The 15,455-nt window shown below is 44.7% G+C and overlaps 1 protein-coding gene across 4 annotated transcripts in view; it reads right to left on the bottom strand.

The window, feature by feature from the left end:
* The window catches only part of Adamts3 (ADAM metallopeptidase with thrombospondin type 1 motif 3), a 217,431-nt gene extending 211,030 nt beyond the window's left edge, over positions 1 to 6,401 (bottom strand). For 2 of the 4 annotated variants that reach the window (XM_060381244.1, XM_060381246.1), the window contains exons 1-2: positions 5,674 to 6,401; positions 4,387 to 4,414 (exon numbers count right to left, since the gene is read on the bottom strand). In XM_060381244.1, the coding sequence (XP_060237227.1) occupies positions 4,387 to 4,414; positions 5,674 to 5,742 (97 nt within the window). In that variant the 5' untranslated portion in view covers positions 5,743 to 6,401. The remainder of the gene's footprint in view (positions 1 to 4,386; positions 4,415 to 5,673) is intronic. The other 2 variants (XM_060381245.1, XM_060381243.1) reach the window with 1 other exon arrangement.
* Positions 6,402 to 15,455: the final 9,054 nt, after the last annotated feature.

A 15,455-nucleotide genomic window follows, 5' to 3' on the forward strand; every position in this document is an offset into this window, starting at 1 on the left:
AGAGAGACTCTTTGCATAATCAGTGACAGTGCCTGCTTACTCTATGTCAACCATTAGGTAAAGGACTCCCACTAAACTCAGAAAACTATGCATCCCAATGATGCATGAGTAACAAGAAACTATGCACAAATTTATGTATGTAGATACACCCCAATGATGAGAAAATATTTCTTAGTAAACTAAATGCTTGAGTAGACAGAGATAAGTGATTTTCTAAAGAATGAAATGCAATGGATTTTGTGACTGAAGACTAGAAATAGAGCAGAGAAAAATAAACATGGCTCGGTTCCAACAAGGGTAGCTGAAGAAAGACAGCTTAATCCAATAGCATAAACGTTCCTCAAATGATCCTCAAGAGAATCGCAAAGTGATGGTTTCAAAACAAAGAGACTGGGGAGTCTTTTCCAGATTTTCCAATTTCTCCAGGACTATAATTGTTTCCTAACCTTCATGTGTCACGGAGCAAGCCTCCTAACCCAATTAAGCCAGCCAGCCAGATGCCCACAATTACTCCCTTACATCCCACTCAGACCATGTGCTGAGTCAGACAAGAAAGAGTTCCATAACAGACAACAGAAACATGCCAACGCGCTCATGAAACACCCATGACCATACATACACAAATACACTTCCACCTGCACAGATTGGATGAAGGACTAGGGGCTTTCTCCTCATCTGTCAAAAGAGACCAAAGGTCAAAATCCACTTCCCCATTTTTCCCTAGGATGAGTCATACTTCCTTACATACCACGAATGCATTTATCCCACTGGCTAAGAGAGAAGTCATAGCCCCTGTGAGAAGCTATACAGCTCAGAAACCTAATATATCCTAAGCTGCCATTGCCTCCACTATAAACTGCCTTCTCTCTCCCGAAATAAAACCCTTCTCCTACGACATGGGCTAAGACATGTCATATAGATTGTTTTAACGGGCACCCTGGGCCATAGTCTATAGAATAATATGGTATTGTTTCATTTATAAAAAGAAGAAAATCCAGGCAAAATTAATCTAACCCTGTTAGAAAACCAGGAGTGGGTTACCTTTAATGAGGGAATGGTGTCAGGAAGGTGGAAAGAGAGAGGCATAGGGATGCTAGGAAGCTATCAACATTCTGCTTATTAGCCCATGTACATTAGCACAGACCATATGAGACACAGCAAGCTGTACACACATTCACTGAACACACATTCTTCTTCAAGCATATGAGACCTTACTTCCTTTCAAGTTTAGCTTCTCCACAGTTTGTGGTTTATTGCTAAATCATGTTTATCTCTTCCTGAAACATGGTCAGAGACCATTCAGAGCTATGGCATTTCTCTAAGCCAATTTGTAATGCAACCGATATAAATAACAAATACAAAAATAAATTTTACAGACTGGATTAATCGTTCCTAATACGTCAAACAGCACCTCCAGGCTGTTGCATACAGCCACCTTTCAAATGAATGGCTACTGCAAGAAACAGACATATGCACAGAAGTGTATTTTACCAAATCTATAAGTCCCTTTTCAAATGGTGACAGCAAGGACTTCGTTACTATGGGTAAGATTTTCTGAAATACAGCATTTTTAAAATGCCACAAAGACAGGTAATTGACTATAAATGATGGTTATACTTCGTTGGCACAAGACTCAGGGGTCAAAATCTTTCAGGGTGTTGCTGCTGCTACTGCTGCAGTTTCTGTCATTAAACTGGAGTATGGTAAATAAAATGACAAAAGCAAAGAGAAATCCCATAGAGTAGCAGTAGGGAGACACGTACTTATTGTCCCCAGAAATACAGCCTAAGAACAACAAAGCACCCCCCAATCTCCCACCTTCCACCCCCCCACACACACCAGGCTGCTGATTCATCACCTCCCAACTAAAATCTAAGCACACCTGCACTAATTTCTTCTCTGCAGAAAATACTACTCACTTAATTGATACCAACAAAAATTCTGGACCAAAGTCAATCCCGGGCCTCTTACACAAGAGCATCCTGATTCCATCTGACAAACTTCATCAGAGCAACATTTTATTATGTGAATTAAATGTGTCGGGAGCATGGGCCATGTGAAGACACCTTTTAAATTACATATTGAAATGCTGGAGTGTCTGATGAGATGAGTAATTAAAACTAAGGCTGTTCTTTTTCATATATGTTTGGGGATTCGATATATATCCCTTGATATATATATATATATATATATATATATATATATATATATATATATCCTTTAAAAAGATGACAGATGGCTGAGAGCAATCAATCACCACAAATCTAAAGTCTCTTCTTAGGCAGTTTGCAGTGCATTCTCAGCCACTATTCTCCCTTCTGTTCTGCTCTTGCCATTTAAAAGTGTGAGGAAGAGCCTCCACTGCGCTGAGCTGGGGAGATTTCCACACATAGACATTGCACACTGCGTGAATAAATGACTAACATCTCCACACTATTACAAAAGTGAACTGGATTCAGGAGAAACTACACAATTTTGAATTTTGAACCTAAGAATAGCACTGACAGAACCAACTAGAACTAATACTCTCACACACTGGGCAGCGGGATGGAGATACAGTAGCTGTCTCCACCACCACCAATCGACACCGATGGCTCAGCAGCTGCCCTTCTGGCTAGGCTACTCAATCTCCTAGCTGTGTGCATTAAACGCATTTTTGACTTATAATATTTCCAGTTCATAGTGAGTCTATGGAACCTAATCTCATCCCAAGTAGAGGGCATTTGGACACTGCTCTGGGCCTGGATATTGGCTTCACTTACTAGTTTAACAAGTGTGGCCCTCATTTGGCACTGCAGCAGGCAGCTAGAGCTACAGCAGAGGTTTCTCAAGCTTCATAGCCCTCATTTCCGTAGGAGACACGCTTATCCCATCCTGAGACCGTGAGAATCAGATGAGATGGTGCACACCAAACAACTGACACTCGGGAAGCGGTGAGTCAGTGACTTGTAACCAAGTTTGCAGCAGTAAGGATAACTTTTCTCTTTAAAGAAATGTCTTTACAGCCCAGAATGATAGCACATACCTCTAATCCAGTCCTTGGTTTCAGAAGTCCAAGGACATCCTTGCCTACATAATGAGTTCCAAGCCAGCCTAAGCTATGTGAAACCCTGTCTCAACAAACAGATTTTACACGATCACTTCAAAAATACAAAATTTACAGCGAGGAATGCTCTGCCAAAACAAAGATTATCCTTTAAAGCAATTTAAATAAAATGTATGTGTTGTAGATGGCGTGGTGGTTTGATTATGTCCCCCACGGGCTCATACACCTAAACATTCTCGGTCCCTGGTTGACGGAACTGTTTGGGAAGGAGGAGGTGTGTCACTGGGGTGGGCTTCGGTTTGGAAAGACTCATGCCGTTTCCAGTTAGCCTCTCTCTCCCTCCCTCCCGGTTGTGTCTCGGGATGTGGGCTCCAGCTCCAGCTCCAGCATCACGCCTGCCTACCTGCTACCATGCTTCGGCCTTGGTGATATTGGTCTCTAACCCTCTGAAACTGTACGCCCCAAATAAAACTCTTTCTTCTATGAGTTTCCTTGATCACGGTGTCTCTTTGCAGCAATAGAGAAGTCAATAGAACAGTGGCTAAGAGCACGAGGTGCTCTGTCAGAGTACCCCAGCTCAATTCACAGAAACCCAGGAGGTGGCCAACAGCCATCTGCAGCTCCGGTTCCAGAGGATATGATGCCCTCTTCTGGCCTCCTTGGGTACTGCACATACACGAACAGACATACAGGCAGGCAAAACACCCAATTCACATAAAATAATTTTTAGTGTGTGTATTTAGTGTGTGTCTCCTCACTTGTAAAATGGGGCAATTAATAGCCCCCGCAGTGCAAGGTATTATCCAAGCATTATCTAATGTTATTTGCTAAAGGCCTTAATAGTATTGTTCATATTTGAAGATAATTGTGTTCAAGCACATGGAATAAAAGAAGTCCCCAAGAATGTAGATAAGGCAAAATTAAGGGGGAAAAACAACAACAACAACAACAAATATGAAATCTCTCTTCAGGCGACAACTGCCTTCAGTTATAAGCAAATGTGTTTCTTCTTCGGTTACACACGTTGACGGTATGACTTTACACATCTCTTGTGTTCCAACTCCACCATAGCCCTCCCGGGGCATACCAGTGGCTTGCACCGAATCAGTAACAAATTCATTCCTGAGGCATCGAAGTTCTAGGGAGCTTATTGACACCACTCTAATTTGGCCTGAGGCACGTAGGACCCTTCCGCAAAAAGCAGAGCAGTAGAAATGATTCCTGACTAAGGATTATTTAGAGCACTAATTAGAAAACCTTCAGAAACACTTGTTTTGCTTGGCTTACTTTGTTCCCTGCTCTCGGCTATGATAAGAGCGACATTTGAGAAGGAGGCTTACCTATTCGCACCATTTCTTCAGTACCAGCCTGGAAAGGAGGGGTGGGGAGTAAGAAAAAGAAACGGTTACTAAGTTTCCTCTTATCACCCGGTGCATTTCTTTCCACCATCAGCGCTTTTTGGGAGCTGGCTAATCAGGAGACCCAGAGACTGGAATTGCTCCCTGAAGGCTGACTTAGTTCCTAGAAGGCTCCTGTGACAGGGGCATGAGCCAGTTCGACGACTCTTTGAGAAAGGGACTTGCTGGCCAGCTTTAATTTTAGTATTTGCGACCCTCAGTGGCCTCTTTGGGGAAACTCCAATACTAGGTCACAATGGGGTGGGAGCGGGCCGGGGGCGGGGGGGACCAGATTTCACCAGGTGAGAAGCAGCGGGGATCCTAAGAATCGACGGGAGAATGCCCACTCTTAAAGCCCAGTGGTCGGACCAGACAGACCAGAGAAGATACAGAAACTCCCAGAGACCGGCACTCAGAGTACCACCGCTCCAGCGCGGACGTCATTTACTACAAAAGGCCCCGCCTGCCTGAGCCTCCTTCAAGGACCTTTCCGGGAGCATCAGCTTCACCTTGAGTCTCCACAGGGTGGGGGCAGGGCCGAAAGGCACCAAAGCTGCACTCAATTTAGCTTTTAAAAAAGAGGAGGAGTTGTGCAGAGGGGGAAGGGAAGAGGCGGCAGACGCCTCCAGCCTCCGGCTGCCCCGCGGAAAAGGCAGGGGCAGGAAACGTCCCAGGCCCTCCCCAGCTGTCAAACTGCAGCCCGGCCGCGGTCTTCCCAGGACACGTGTCTGCTGGGTAGCTCCGGGTCCTGGCTTGGGGACTTCTTGAAAGCCCCTGTCCCTGGCTGTCCGCAGGAGCAGGGAATCAGGAGGAAGGAGGGCATCTGGGCTCCAGGATCCCCGATCCCTGACCCGAACTTCTCCAGAGCGCCCCAGAGCGCCTTCGCGAAAGGGGGAGGGGGGCAGCCTGGTGACCCCGCTAGGATGCGATCTGGCTGCCCTCTCACACCTGGACTGCTCCTGGTCGCCGCGGGCTAGGGGATCCCCAGGCGCGATGAGCCTGGGCTCCCAGAGGACAGTCCAACCTCCCCTGCAATCAGCCCCCAGCCCCCAGCCCCCCAGCCCCACGCAGCGCCCGGCCCTCCACTCGCCACCTGGGAACGTAGAAGATGCCCCAGAAGGGTGGCAGGGGGAGGAAGAAAGAGTGAAGGGGGGGTGGGGGTGGAGGGGAGGAACTCTGTCGGGAAAAGGTTGGGTCTGAGTATTTTATTATCATTATTTTTCCACTTACTTGTCCATCAGCTGATGTCCTAACCTCTACCAGAGAGGCTGCTATCAACCAAAGTGACAGGAACACCATCACGAGGCGAGTGCACTTCGCAACTGCTGGGCAAAGCAGCTATCCCAGCGCAAACCACTCCAAAATAAGTTTCCTTTAAAAAAGCGCAAAGAAGATGGAAAAGGGGAGCGCGCGGAGGGGGGGGGGGGGGCAGGGGGCGGCGTGCAGAGCTTTAAAAAAAAAATCTTGGGCTTTGCTCAATGAAAAGGCAACGTGAGCCGTGCGCCTGGCCCCGTGCCCTGTCGGTCCTTTCCACTTCACCTTCTCACCCTGTGCTCCCGAGCCGACTGTGAGGGAGCCAGGGGTGCCGCGAGCCGGGGAAAGAGAGGCTGACCGAGCGGGGGAAGGGACCGAGGCGTCCCACTCTCTGTCCCGGGGCTGCTTTTGCAGGGCTCTCGGGAGCACCGTGGGCCGCCGAGGCTGAGCACGGAGACGGCTCGGGGTCCCCGGGAGCGCGGCGGGCAGGGGAGGAGTGGGAGCCGGAGCCCAGCGAGCGGGAGAAAAGAGGCAGAGCGAGCCCTGGAGCCTCCGCTGCACACGCAGTGGGGGCGGGAGGACGAGGGGAGGAGGAGGCGGCCGCCTGGGAGGAGGGAGGAGTGGGCCGCTCGCCCGCTCCGGTTGCTCGCGGCCCGGGCCGTCTGCTCTCTCTCTGCCGGCGACTCGCCGGGCGCTAATAAGGCGGCCCGAGTCACACGCTCACACACACACACACACACACGCACTCACTCACACACTCACACGCGCACACACACACTCACTCACACACACCCCTCCCCCGGGCGGCCCCTCCCGCCCCGGGCCCACGTCATGCGGGGCCCGCGCCGCCCCCCCAACCCCACCCCCGGCGCAGGGTCAGGACTCGCACTGTCCCGGGGGCTGCGAAAGCACCGCCCGGACCCCGAGTGCTCCAGGTCTCCGTGATGGGACGAGGGGTGGGGAGGGTCCGGGCGCGCCTCCCATCCCAGCCTGGCGAAGGGAGGGGGAGGGTCCGCTGAGCAGACCTGTGCTGGAGGAAATCACCTCCTCCAGCCTCCCTTAGCCTCCCCCTCTCCAAACCCCCCCAGGCAGGGGAAAGTCTCCAGAGAGAAGCCAAGGACGTGGTGGTGGTGTGTGTGTGGGGGGGGGGGGGGTTCTTCCCCTCCAAGCACTCGCCCCTCCCGCGCTTGGATGGGCGCGGGACGGGGTGGGGGGAGGCGGGGGCCCTTTCTCCGCAAAGCTCTTGTTTATGCTTTATTCGTTTATGTGAGTTTTCAAAGATACCGCGTTCCCTTTCTTGACTCAACCGGATGTTTCCGTTTATCTCTAGAGTACACAGGCCTCGGGATCTCCTGCTTAGACCCAGATTAAGTTGTCTAGTGGCTTCTGCGGTTTGCAGCTCTCTGGGAGGAAAGGTCAGCGACCTGATGGTTGCTGGACTTCCCAGACCGACCCACCTCGCTGGGGTAGTCCAGGGTGGCCATGGCGGGCTGAGAAGAAGGAGGCTCCCCTGTCCTGGAAGGCCACCCTCACCCAGGATCAGAGCAGAGAGTTCATGAGGCTCCAGCCGAGGTGAAGCGTTCAAGACTTCACCTGCAGATAGGGAAGTGGCAGTCAGGTCCTGCCAGGCAGTCCTGCCAAGGTGTGGCTGGCTTTGCTGTATACCTTCCTAAGTTGTTAATTCCTAGAGAGCTAAGAGAAAGGCCGCACTCTCTGGTATACACATCACACCGCGCTCATCACTGCCCTGGCTCTTTCTCCTCAAAATCATAGATGGAGGACATTCACAGGAACGTATGAGAAGTGGCCTCATCTAGTAACGCAGCGTGTTGGGTTAATTAGTTAATTATTGCTTAGAAATAGGATTAGACCCTCAGGACTGAAGAACCTCTAAATTGACTTTCCCCTCTCAGCTCCAGCCTGCAGCATTGTGGGCTGTCCTTGACTTGAGGTCTAGAGATGAAAGCCTGAACTTCGTATCCAGGCTTTTCTATCCATTGAAGACAAATAAGCCCTCAACGTTGCTTGAATTAAGAATGTGGTCATTGTGTACAGGAAATTAGAAGGATAACAGCGCATAAACAGACCTGGGTTCTAGACCCTTCCAGGTCCCAACAGATATCCAACTCTGGCAGGTCCTAGGGCTCCATTTTGGTTTCTCTCCTTTGAGGTATTTCTACTCTAAAACTCTCTGATCTTATGTGGTGATATCGATCACCCATTACCCATGCTGCCCCCGTGGTGTTCTGTGTCAGTTCACAACACTAAGACATTTGTTGTCACTGAACCCCTTTCTCGCACAAGCAGTTCAAGGAAATGTGCTTCAGAAAGTTTGGCCGTGTATGTGTGTGTGTGTGTGTGTGTGTGTGTGTGTGTTTTACAAGTGTCACTCATTTAAAATTCCATTATTTGGGTTTTGCCTGTTCTGCCTAAAACAACTCTGGTGTTTTCTTTCTGTTCGTTTTTCTTTTCTCTAAGTTCTGTTTGGGATTCCCTTGATTTCACAACCTACTGAGTCATGTGTGACCCTCACTCTGACAAACAATGATTCAAGGGCGTGCTATAAGGTCCTTATTTATCTGATTCTAAGGTGAGCTCTCATTTAACAAAGTTCTCCCAAAGAAATCCAACGCAGAGCTTCACAAACTCTTCCCTGCTTTGTTTTTATTTTGGTGTGTGTGTGTGGGGGGGGAACCATCCATTGACCAAAGTTTGTGAACTAAGGATATAAAGAAAATAAAATTAATTTTTTTAAATTTCCCACTCCCTAAGGACATCATGAAAACCACGTGGTTTTACTATAAACTGTCTAGCATGTTATTTAGAATATGGTAAAGGCTTACATTTAAATTTCTGTGGCATGAGGGCTTATGTACAGATAGTTTATTGGGGTTAGTGAATTCCTGTGGCAAACTGACCCTTCCAGGCTGCCTAGACTTAACCTCCTTCCCTTCCAATGCCTCAGCTGTAGCTTTAACATTGATTCACACACATTTTCTTGTGTGGCCAAGAGCATTGTGCATAGGAGACCATATCTTTCTGCCACAAAATTGCTAAGCACTTTGAGGTATGTCTTCTTTCACAACATGTTTCTCATTTGTAAATAATTCCAACAGTAATCCTATGTCTCAACAATATCTAGAACAACTTCCGTCCCACGGGAGATGCAGAGTACTTCACTATACATTGAACGTGTCCAAGCAGAAGAGTAGCTTATTTACCCTGACTTATGTGGAGCTGTGTTTTGGGTCTTGAGATTCTTGACACCTGGTCTTAATTACCATCCCCTGTGACGGTTAGTTTTAATGACCAACTTGACACAATATAAAGTCACCAGGGAAGAGGGATTATGTCAAGAAGGTTGGCCCACGGGCTTGTCTGTTTGGGGTTTCTCTTCATTGTGTTAACTGATATGGCAAAACACAGCCCACCGTGGGTGGCACCATTCCCTGGGGTTGGGTCCTGGACTGTGTAAGAGTGGGGAAGGTTAAGCTGAGTAGCAAGCATGCATGGAAGCATTTCTCTCTGTTCTTAACCATGGTGGTAATATGACTAGTTTTTTTAAGTGCCTGCTGCATTTACTTTTCTGCTAGGATGGACTGTAAACCTTTCTCTTCTCGGTCGCTTCTTGTCGGGGTACTTTGCCATAGCAACAGAAATAAAACTAAATATCCCTTTAAATTAAAAGTTGCAGGATGAACAGATGTACCACGTTCTCCTTTATCTCAGGTTTTGATTTTCAAGATTTTAGTCACCCATAGTCAACCCCAGCTTGAATTAAACAGAAATTCCAATGAACAGTTCATAAGTTTTAGACAATTTTCAATGCAGTATGTTGCTCTAATTGCTCTGTTACTGGTTATTATTAGTTTCCCACTATGCCTCGTTTGTATTTCCCACAACACTTTTTTTTTTTTTTTTTTTTACTTCTGGCTACGTACTTTTCTCACACTTTTACTATATCTAACTATTGCCAATCTATAATCATAGACGTCTCCTATTTTTGGCCAAAGAAGTTTGTGAAGCTTACTGCTCACCTTTATTCGAAGGGTAGACTGGAAGGTTCCTACAGAATTGGTTCCTGGCTAGATTTGTGTCTGTCTCCTCTAAATTCCATGTTCCACTGGGCACTGATGTCTGCCTTATTCACTTTCCATCACCAGCTCCCGACAATTTCTATCATGAGGCATTCCCCTCCATCCTGAAGAGCTCTCAATTCCAGGACTCCAGCACAAAAGGGTATTAGAGTAGGTACTTGGGGCTTGCCACCGTGGAACAATGAAATCTGGGTTTACCTGCTTTTTCTTTACCACGAGGCTCCTGGAACCTCATAGAACATAGGGATTGCAGCATGAGCACACAGATATGACAGCAATCCCCACCCCACACACACACAGCATCAATCTTCAGACCCTTTTCTAATATAGTATTTTTTCACTCAAAGATCAGTGCATGGTGTGTGTAACATTATTTGTAATAAATATGTATTTTGATCAAGGCGTTACTTTGTATTGGTTAGCAGTTAGGATGTTGAACTGTCCTACTTAGAGGCAAACTCCCAGTATGTAACATACGTTGATGGAATCAGTGGCTACCAACTGTTTCTACTAAAGAGAGTAAAATGTATGTTTTCTCTAGTACAAATGATTAAGCTATTTGCAGTTTGCTTCTCTTTTCATACACATTTTCAGAAGTTGAAAACTACAGAAACCAAAACTCAGGAAAATTTATGAACAGGATGATCAAGAAACTTCCAATGGAAAGTGCTGTGATGTCATCCAGATCATGGTCTGGCTGGCAGCTGATACTGCCCTCAAGTCTTTTCCTTAGAGGAAAACCATATCTTCCAAGGATAAATTTGGGTGTCTGAGATTTCTTAATCATTTGCCTTTAGAAAAACAATTCCAGGATGGAAGGAGTCTAGAAGGAAGTCCATTCCTCATGCCCCTTGACTTTCCTTCAGTTTTTCAGCTGGAATTATTTCTTGCACCCAGATCTATGACGAGAGCTACATGATTTCATCCTCTTTTTATAGAGTCTCCTATGACAGTTAACATCGCTGGCTGCTCATATCCATGTATCCATTATGGCAATAGGTGTCACTATTTACGCTACTTTGTTTTTACACTCTTCCTCTGTTTCTTTAAGCCTTCTAAATGACTTTTTTTTTCTTGGAAATTCTAAGTGGTAATGGAAGATTGTTGTTTTCCTACAGCCCCAGTTTAAAAAGAAGCAAGGAGGCAATTAAAATACAAAAATCCTTCAAATGTAAAGGTTACAACCCAATTGCAATAAACTACGTTAATGGAAAGGCATTTAAAATTATTGTCAGATTACTTGTGCTGATGTCCTTGTTTTCTTGATGGTTCAAGGAATTCTAATAGAGCAGAATGCTAGAGAATACAGATGTGTATTTAGAACTCTTATTCCCCTAGAGAGGCAGGGATTCAAAGTCAGAGACACGACACAGTACTTCCTATATAGTAGATCATTCCACAAATACATAATTAATAATCATGTCAGTCACAAGCTCCAAATAACTGACTATATACAAACCTGGATTTTTTTTCTCCCCCACCCATGTAACTCTCAAATCAATATTGCAAAGGATTTGGGAGGTGTCTCAAAAGCCCCAAACCTTTAAAGTATCTGTCACAGGAACTACAGTAAAAATCACATTTTCAGTTGGATTCAAGGAACTTAATTAAAACCGAGAAAAAAAATTTTAAACCTGAGAAAAATTTCTTAGTAGTTATTGCTCATGAATATTTCCTCATAGGTGAGAGTGGGTAAGTACAAGTTAGAAAATGTGATCAAGTGTTCTAAACATATAACTAGAGTCAAAACAAGATGACATGGTTTGGGAGGGCTTGTTAAAATTACAGTTGAGACAGTCCTTTCACGTAAGGGCTGTTTCTAGTTAACAATGCCAGTTGTGTAATGAAAATTCCTGTGGGTTTCTGAGACTAGAATAAAGACAACTCTTCAGGCTGTCAGAAGGCAGACAAGGAGTTTTATGGTGTTAGCCCAACAACTGCAGGCACTCAGTAAAGCCCAGTTCTGCATGAGGCACACAACATTCACTGCAATCACACTAAAGAGTTTATACTTTATCACCTTCCCAAAGCCTCATTTACCCACTATCTTGAAACGGTTTCCTAAATCTCCAAAGAGTTTTATTGTTGTTGTTGTTAGTTTAGCCTACTTGTTGAGAGAAACAATAAATGTCTCGCTGAGTTATTGAAAGTCATCCCCAAATTTATTTCATAAAACAAACTTTCATATAAGAGCAGTCCTTCAGCTCTCAAGATATTATAAGCATTCATTAAGACAGCAACTAACTTTTCTCGGACTAGTACTAGGACTAGTACCATAGAAGAGATGGGTAGTGTGCGCACGCGCACACGCACACACACACACACACACACAAATAAATAAACCCACTGAAGAAAAACAAAACCAATTATGAAATCAACAATCACTCCTCGACTGTCTCTTCTGAGGAAAACATGACCCACAGTTTAGTCTTAACATCTAGCATTTTAGAAAGAAAGAACAAACCAAAATTCAAAACCAGCACCCAGGAGGCAGAGGCAGGTGGATCTCTGAGTTCGAGGCCAGCCTGGGCTATAGAATGAGCTCCAGGTAAGCCTGGAGAATGTCTAGGTTGTTTCTGGTTTTTAATCTCTGCCAGATGACAACAAATATAAGTAAGGTAGCCATCATCGCTTGTCTTCAGTTGCTTAATGGCAAAGGGTCACTTAAAATGAAGTGGAAAATAGGATTTATGTTTGGTGTTTGACATGTGAGTTCTGTTATCTATCATTACACTAAACAAAGAATACAAGAGCTACCACTGTTCTGGAAGACTGCACAGTTAGTGCTTTGTAGAAAAGGTTCAAATGGGGGAAGTATAGAGCTCTTCAGTTTCCCTCTGCTTTGCAGACAGTTCAGAAAGAACTTCTGTCATCTGTGTAACTTCACAGATCCAAATGCTCAAGCAACAAGATGGTTCTTCTAACACACTTGGGAAAATGCATAGCAGATAACTTATCCTCGTTTTTATCAAGAACTCCCATTATTTACAGCATAAGGAAGTAATACGGGCCTTAAATGTCAGTTAATCCTCAAATTGTTACCTTGGTCACCCAAAAGGCATTCCAACGTTTGAACTGCTTTGTGACACTCCTCCTGAAAATATATGTCACCATTTACTGTGTGGTTTTCTTCCTACCATCAGAAGGAATGCTAGGTGCACATAAACAATTGACCTTGTTGGGGGGCAGCAGGTAAAAGCATCCATGGAGCCACCAGCCATTCAAAGCCCACTGATCTACTGCGGAAGGAAGCTTAGCATCTCTTTCTGAAGAGCTTCAAGGACAAGTCAGTCTAAGAGGGCCCTATGCAATGGCCAAATCTGTGGGCTTCTGTATCCTAATACATGCAGATTTGGGTTCGGTGAGCTTAAGGGGTTAATCCCAGCAAGTTCACAAGCAGAACTGATGTCTTTGGTCTTCAGAAAACAGAGGAGCAAGAGCAGAGGATGTACTATCCACAGATAATTGTGGAAAATAGGAACCACCTGACATTTTTTAAGAGTCAAGCATGAACTACTTAGAATAACAGCTAATGTTTTTCCTGATTTCTTACTAAATACCCTCGATATATGATCAGCATAAAAATTCAGGACTGTGAAGAAACGAGTCTGGAAAAGTGGCTCTGACATTATTTAGGAAACCATACTTTTTTTTTTTTGAGTCAGTGAACTTTCTATTTTTTTCTTTTACACAATGAGCACTAATAAAACCAGTTTATAAATTGTTAATTGTTCATTTTTAAAAACACGCCACAGTCTGCAATCTAGAATCCCTTCAAGAGTGTTTGTTGCTCACAACAAAATGGCAGGCTCTGGCAGGTGCTGCCTTTGTGAACCACTTATGGGGGGTGAGTGGTACTGAATCCAGACGCTGCCCTACGATCTGCGGTCCAGTCCGTTAACAGCAGTTCACCCAAACTGAGTTAGAGTTCAAGTTTATTTTTATAAACTAAGGTTTATTTTTTTTTAAAAGGGGAAACCAAAAGGACCTTTCATTGGTGTTTTTATTTAAAAAAAAAATAATAAGAACCGTAAGAATCACTGTGTGTTCCATGTTGTGAGGGGCTTAGATTCATTACAAAAGCATTCGGTTGATACTGGAAGAGAAAGTTTTAAGGAATTATACAAATCTATCCTATGTTTTCAGGTCACATAGACTGAGCATATGTTCCAGTTGGCTTTCCTTGGATAATCATTGCAATAGGACCTCTTCAAGTCTTAGGTTTTATATATAAAAATGTACCAAAAATCTCTTTGCTCACCCTAAAATCATGTGTTTCTTTCATCCTCTCAGAGAACAGAGATGTTATTAAAATTCAGATAGGTGTAACCATTACCAATACCTAGTTCTATAAGAAGGCCCATCTCCCTTTGATGCAGAAGTTATTACCCGTAAGATTATTCCTCTCCACAGCTGATCCAAGTTGCTTCAGGTGGCCAGAGAAAGAAATTCCCATGTCCTTATTCCTCTGTATCCCAGGAACGGAAACGTAAGGAAGCCTGTGACTCTGAAAGAAGAGATAGATACTGTTGTCAAGGTTCTCTGAAGGCTTGGGAAGAGGGTGTCCTTTGGGATAGTCAGGCACTGGAGAGAGATGGCTTCTGAGATGCCTGAGCAGCCACAGCCCAGGTACCATGCTTCACAACAATCCAGAAAAGTTTAGCTGAAAGAATCTCCATGGTGACCTGCACTGTCCAAGCCTAAAAAGTCTGCCCTCAGGCTTTTTTTTTTTTTTTTTTTTTTTTTGTAAGTAGATGATTCTAGAGAGACAGAACAAGTAACTGAGATGAATATCTGGTAGCCTCTGATCTGGGTATTAAAGATGCTTTATAATTAAATAAAGCAAAGAAAAGATAAACTTGCATGTGTTTAATTGAAACATAAAATTGGTCCAGGCCCATAGTGCCCATCACTATTTACTAAGACAATGGAAGAGCTAAGATGAGACTTACAGCTTTTAAACATTATTTGTTGAGAAAAAGCAAAACTCTATCATGGATGGAAAATCCAGATGTATTTTGTCTCGTGGTGAGTGTAATCACAAACTGCCACTTGCTTGGCACTAGTTGACTGTAAGACTCTTCAGACTGGCTAAGAGAATGGTGCCTTCTGCTTTGGGATTGGATTTACTTCCAATTCTTCAGGCTTGGCTGATGACTTATGTGAGTCGCAGAATTTGTTTCTTGTCTTGTCTATCTAATACCACTTTATTGACAGATTTTTATCATTTGCAACTGTAAATGTTCACAGCTACCTCTAAGAAACTACAATAAATGCCATTAACATACGCAATTAATATGCACGGATAGGGGAAGGAGGAAAAGGAGAAAAAAATAACCAATGATGAATTTTCTTGAATTCTAGAAGCAGTTTTTCTGATGTTTTCCTTCCTCTTTCTCTCATTCCTCCCCTTTTTTGTTCTCCTCTTCCTTTTTTTCCTCCTACTCTCCTCTTTCTCCTCTTCTTTTCCCTCCTCCTGCCACTTCTCCTTTTTCTCCTCCTCCTCCTTTTCTCCCTCCTCATTCTTCCCGGTTTTCTAAGGAAGAAGTCTAATTACTTAGCTGTGCCACACACTCACCTGAATCCACTCTGTCCTGGGTTGTGGCTCAGACACACTAAATTCCACTTGGTGGCAAGCATCGATTAATGTCAAATGCAGGT

Source organism: Meriones unguiculatus, chromosome 3, assembly GCF_030254825.1.
Source record: "Meriones unguiculatus strain TT.TT164.6M chromosome 3, Bangor_MerUng_6.1, whole genome shotgun sequence".
NCBI classification, from domain to species: Eukaryota; Metazoa; Chordata; class Mammalia; order Rodentia; family Muridae; genus Meriones; species Meriones unguiculatus.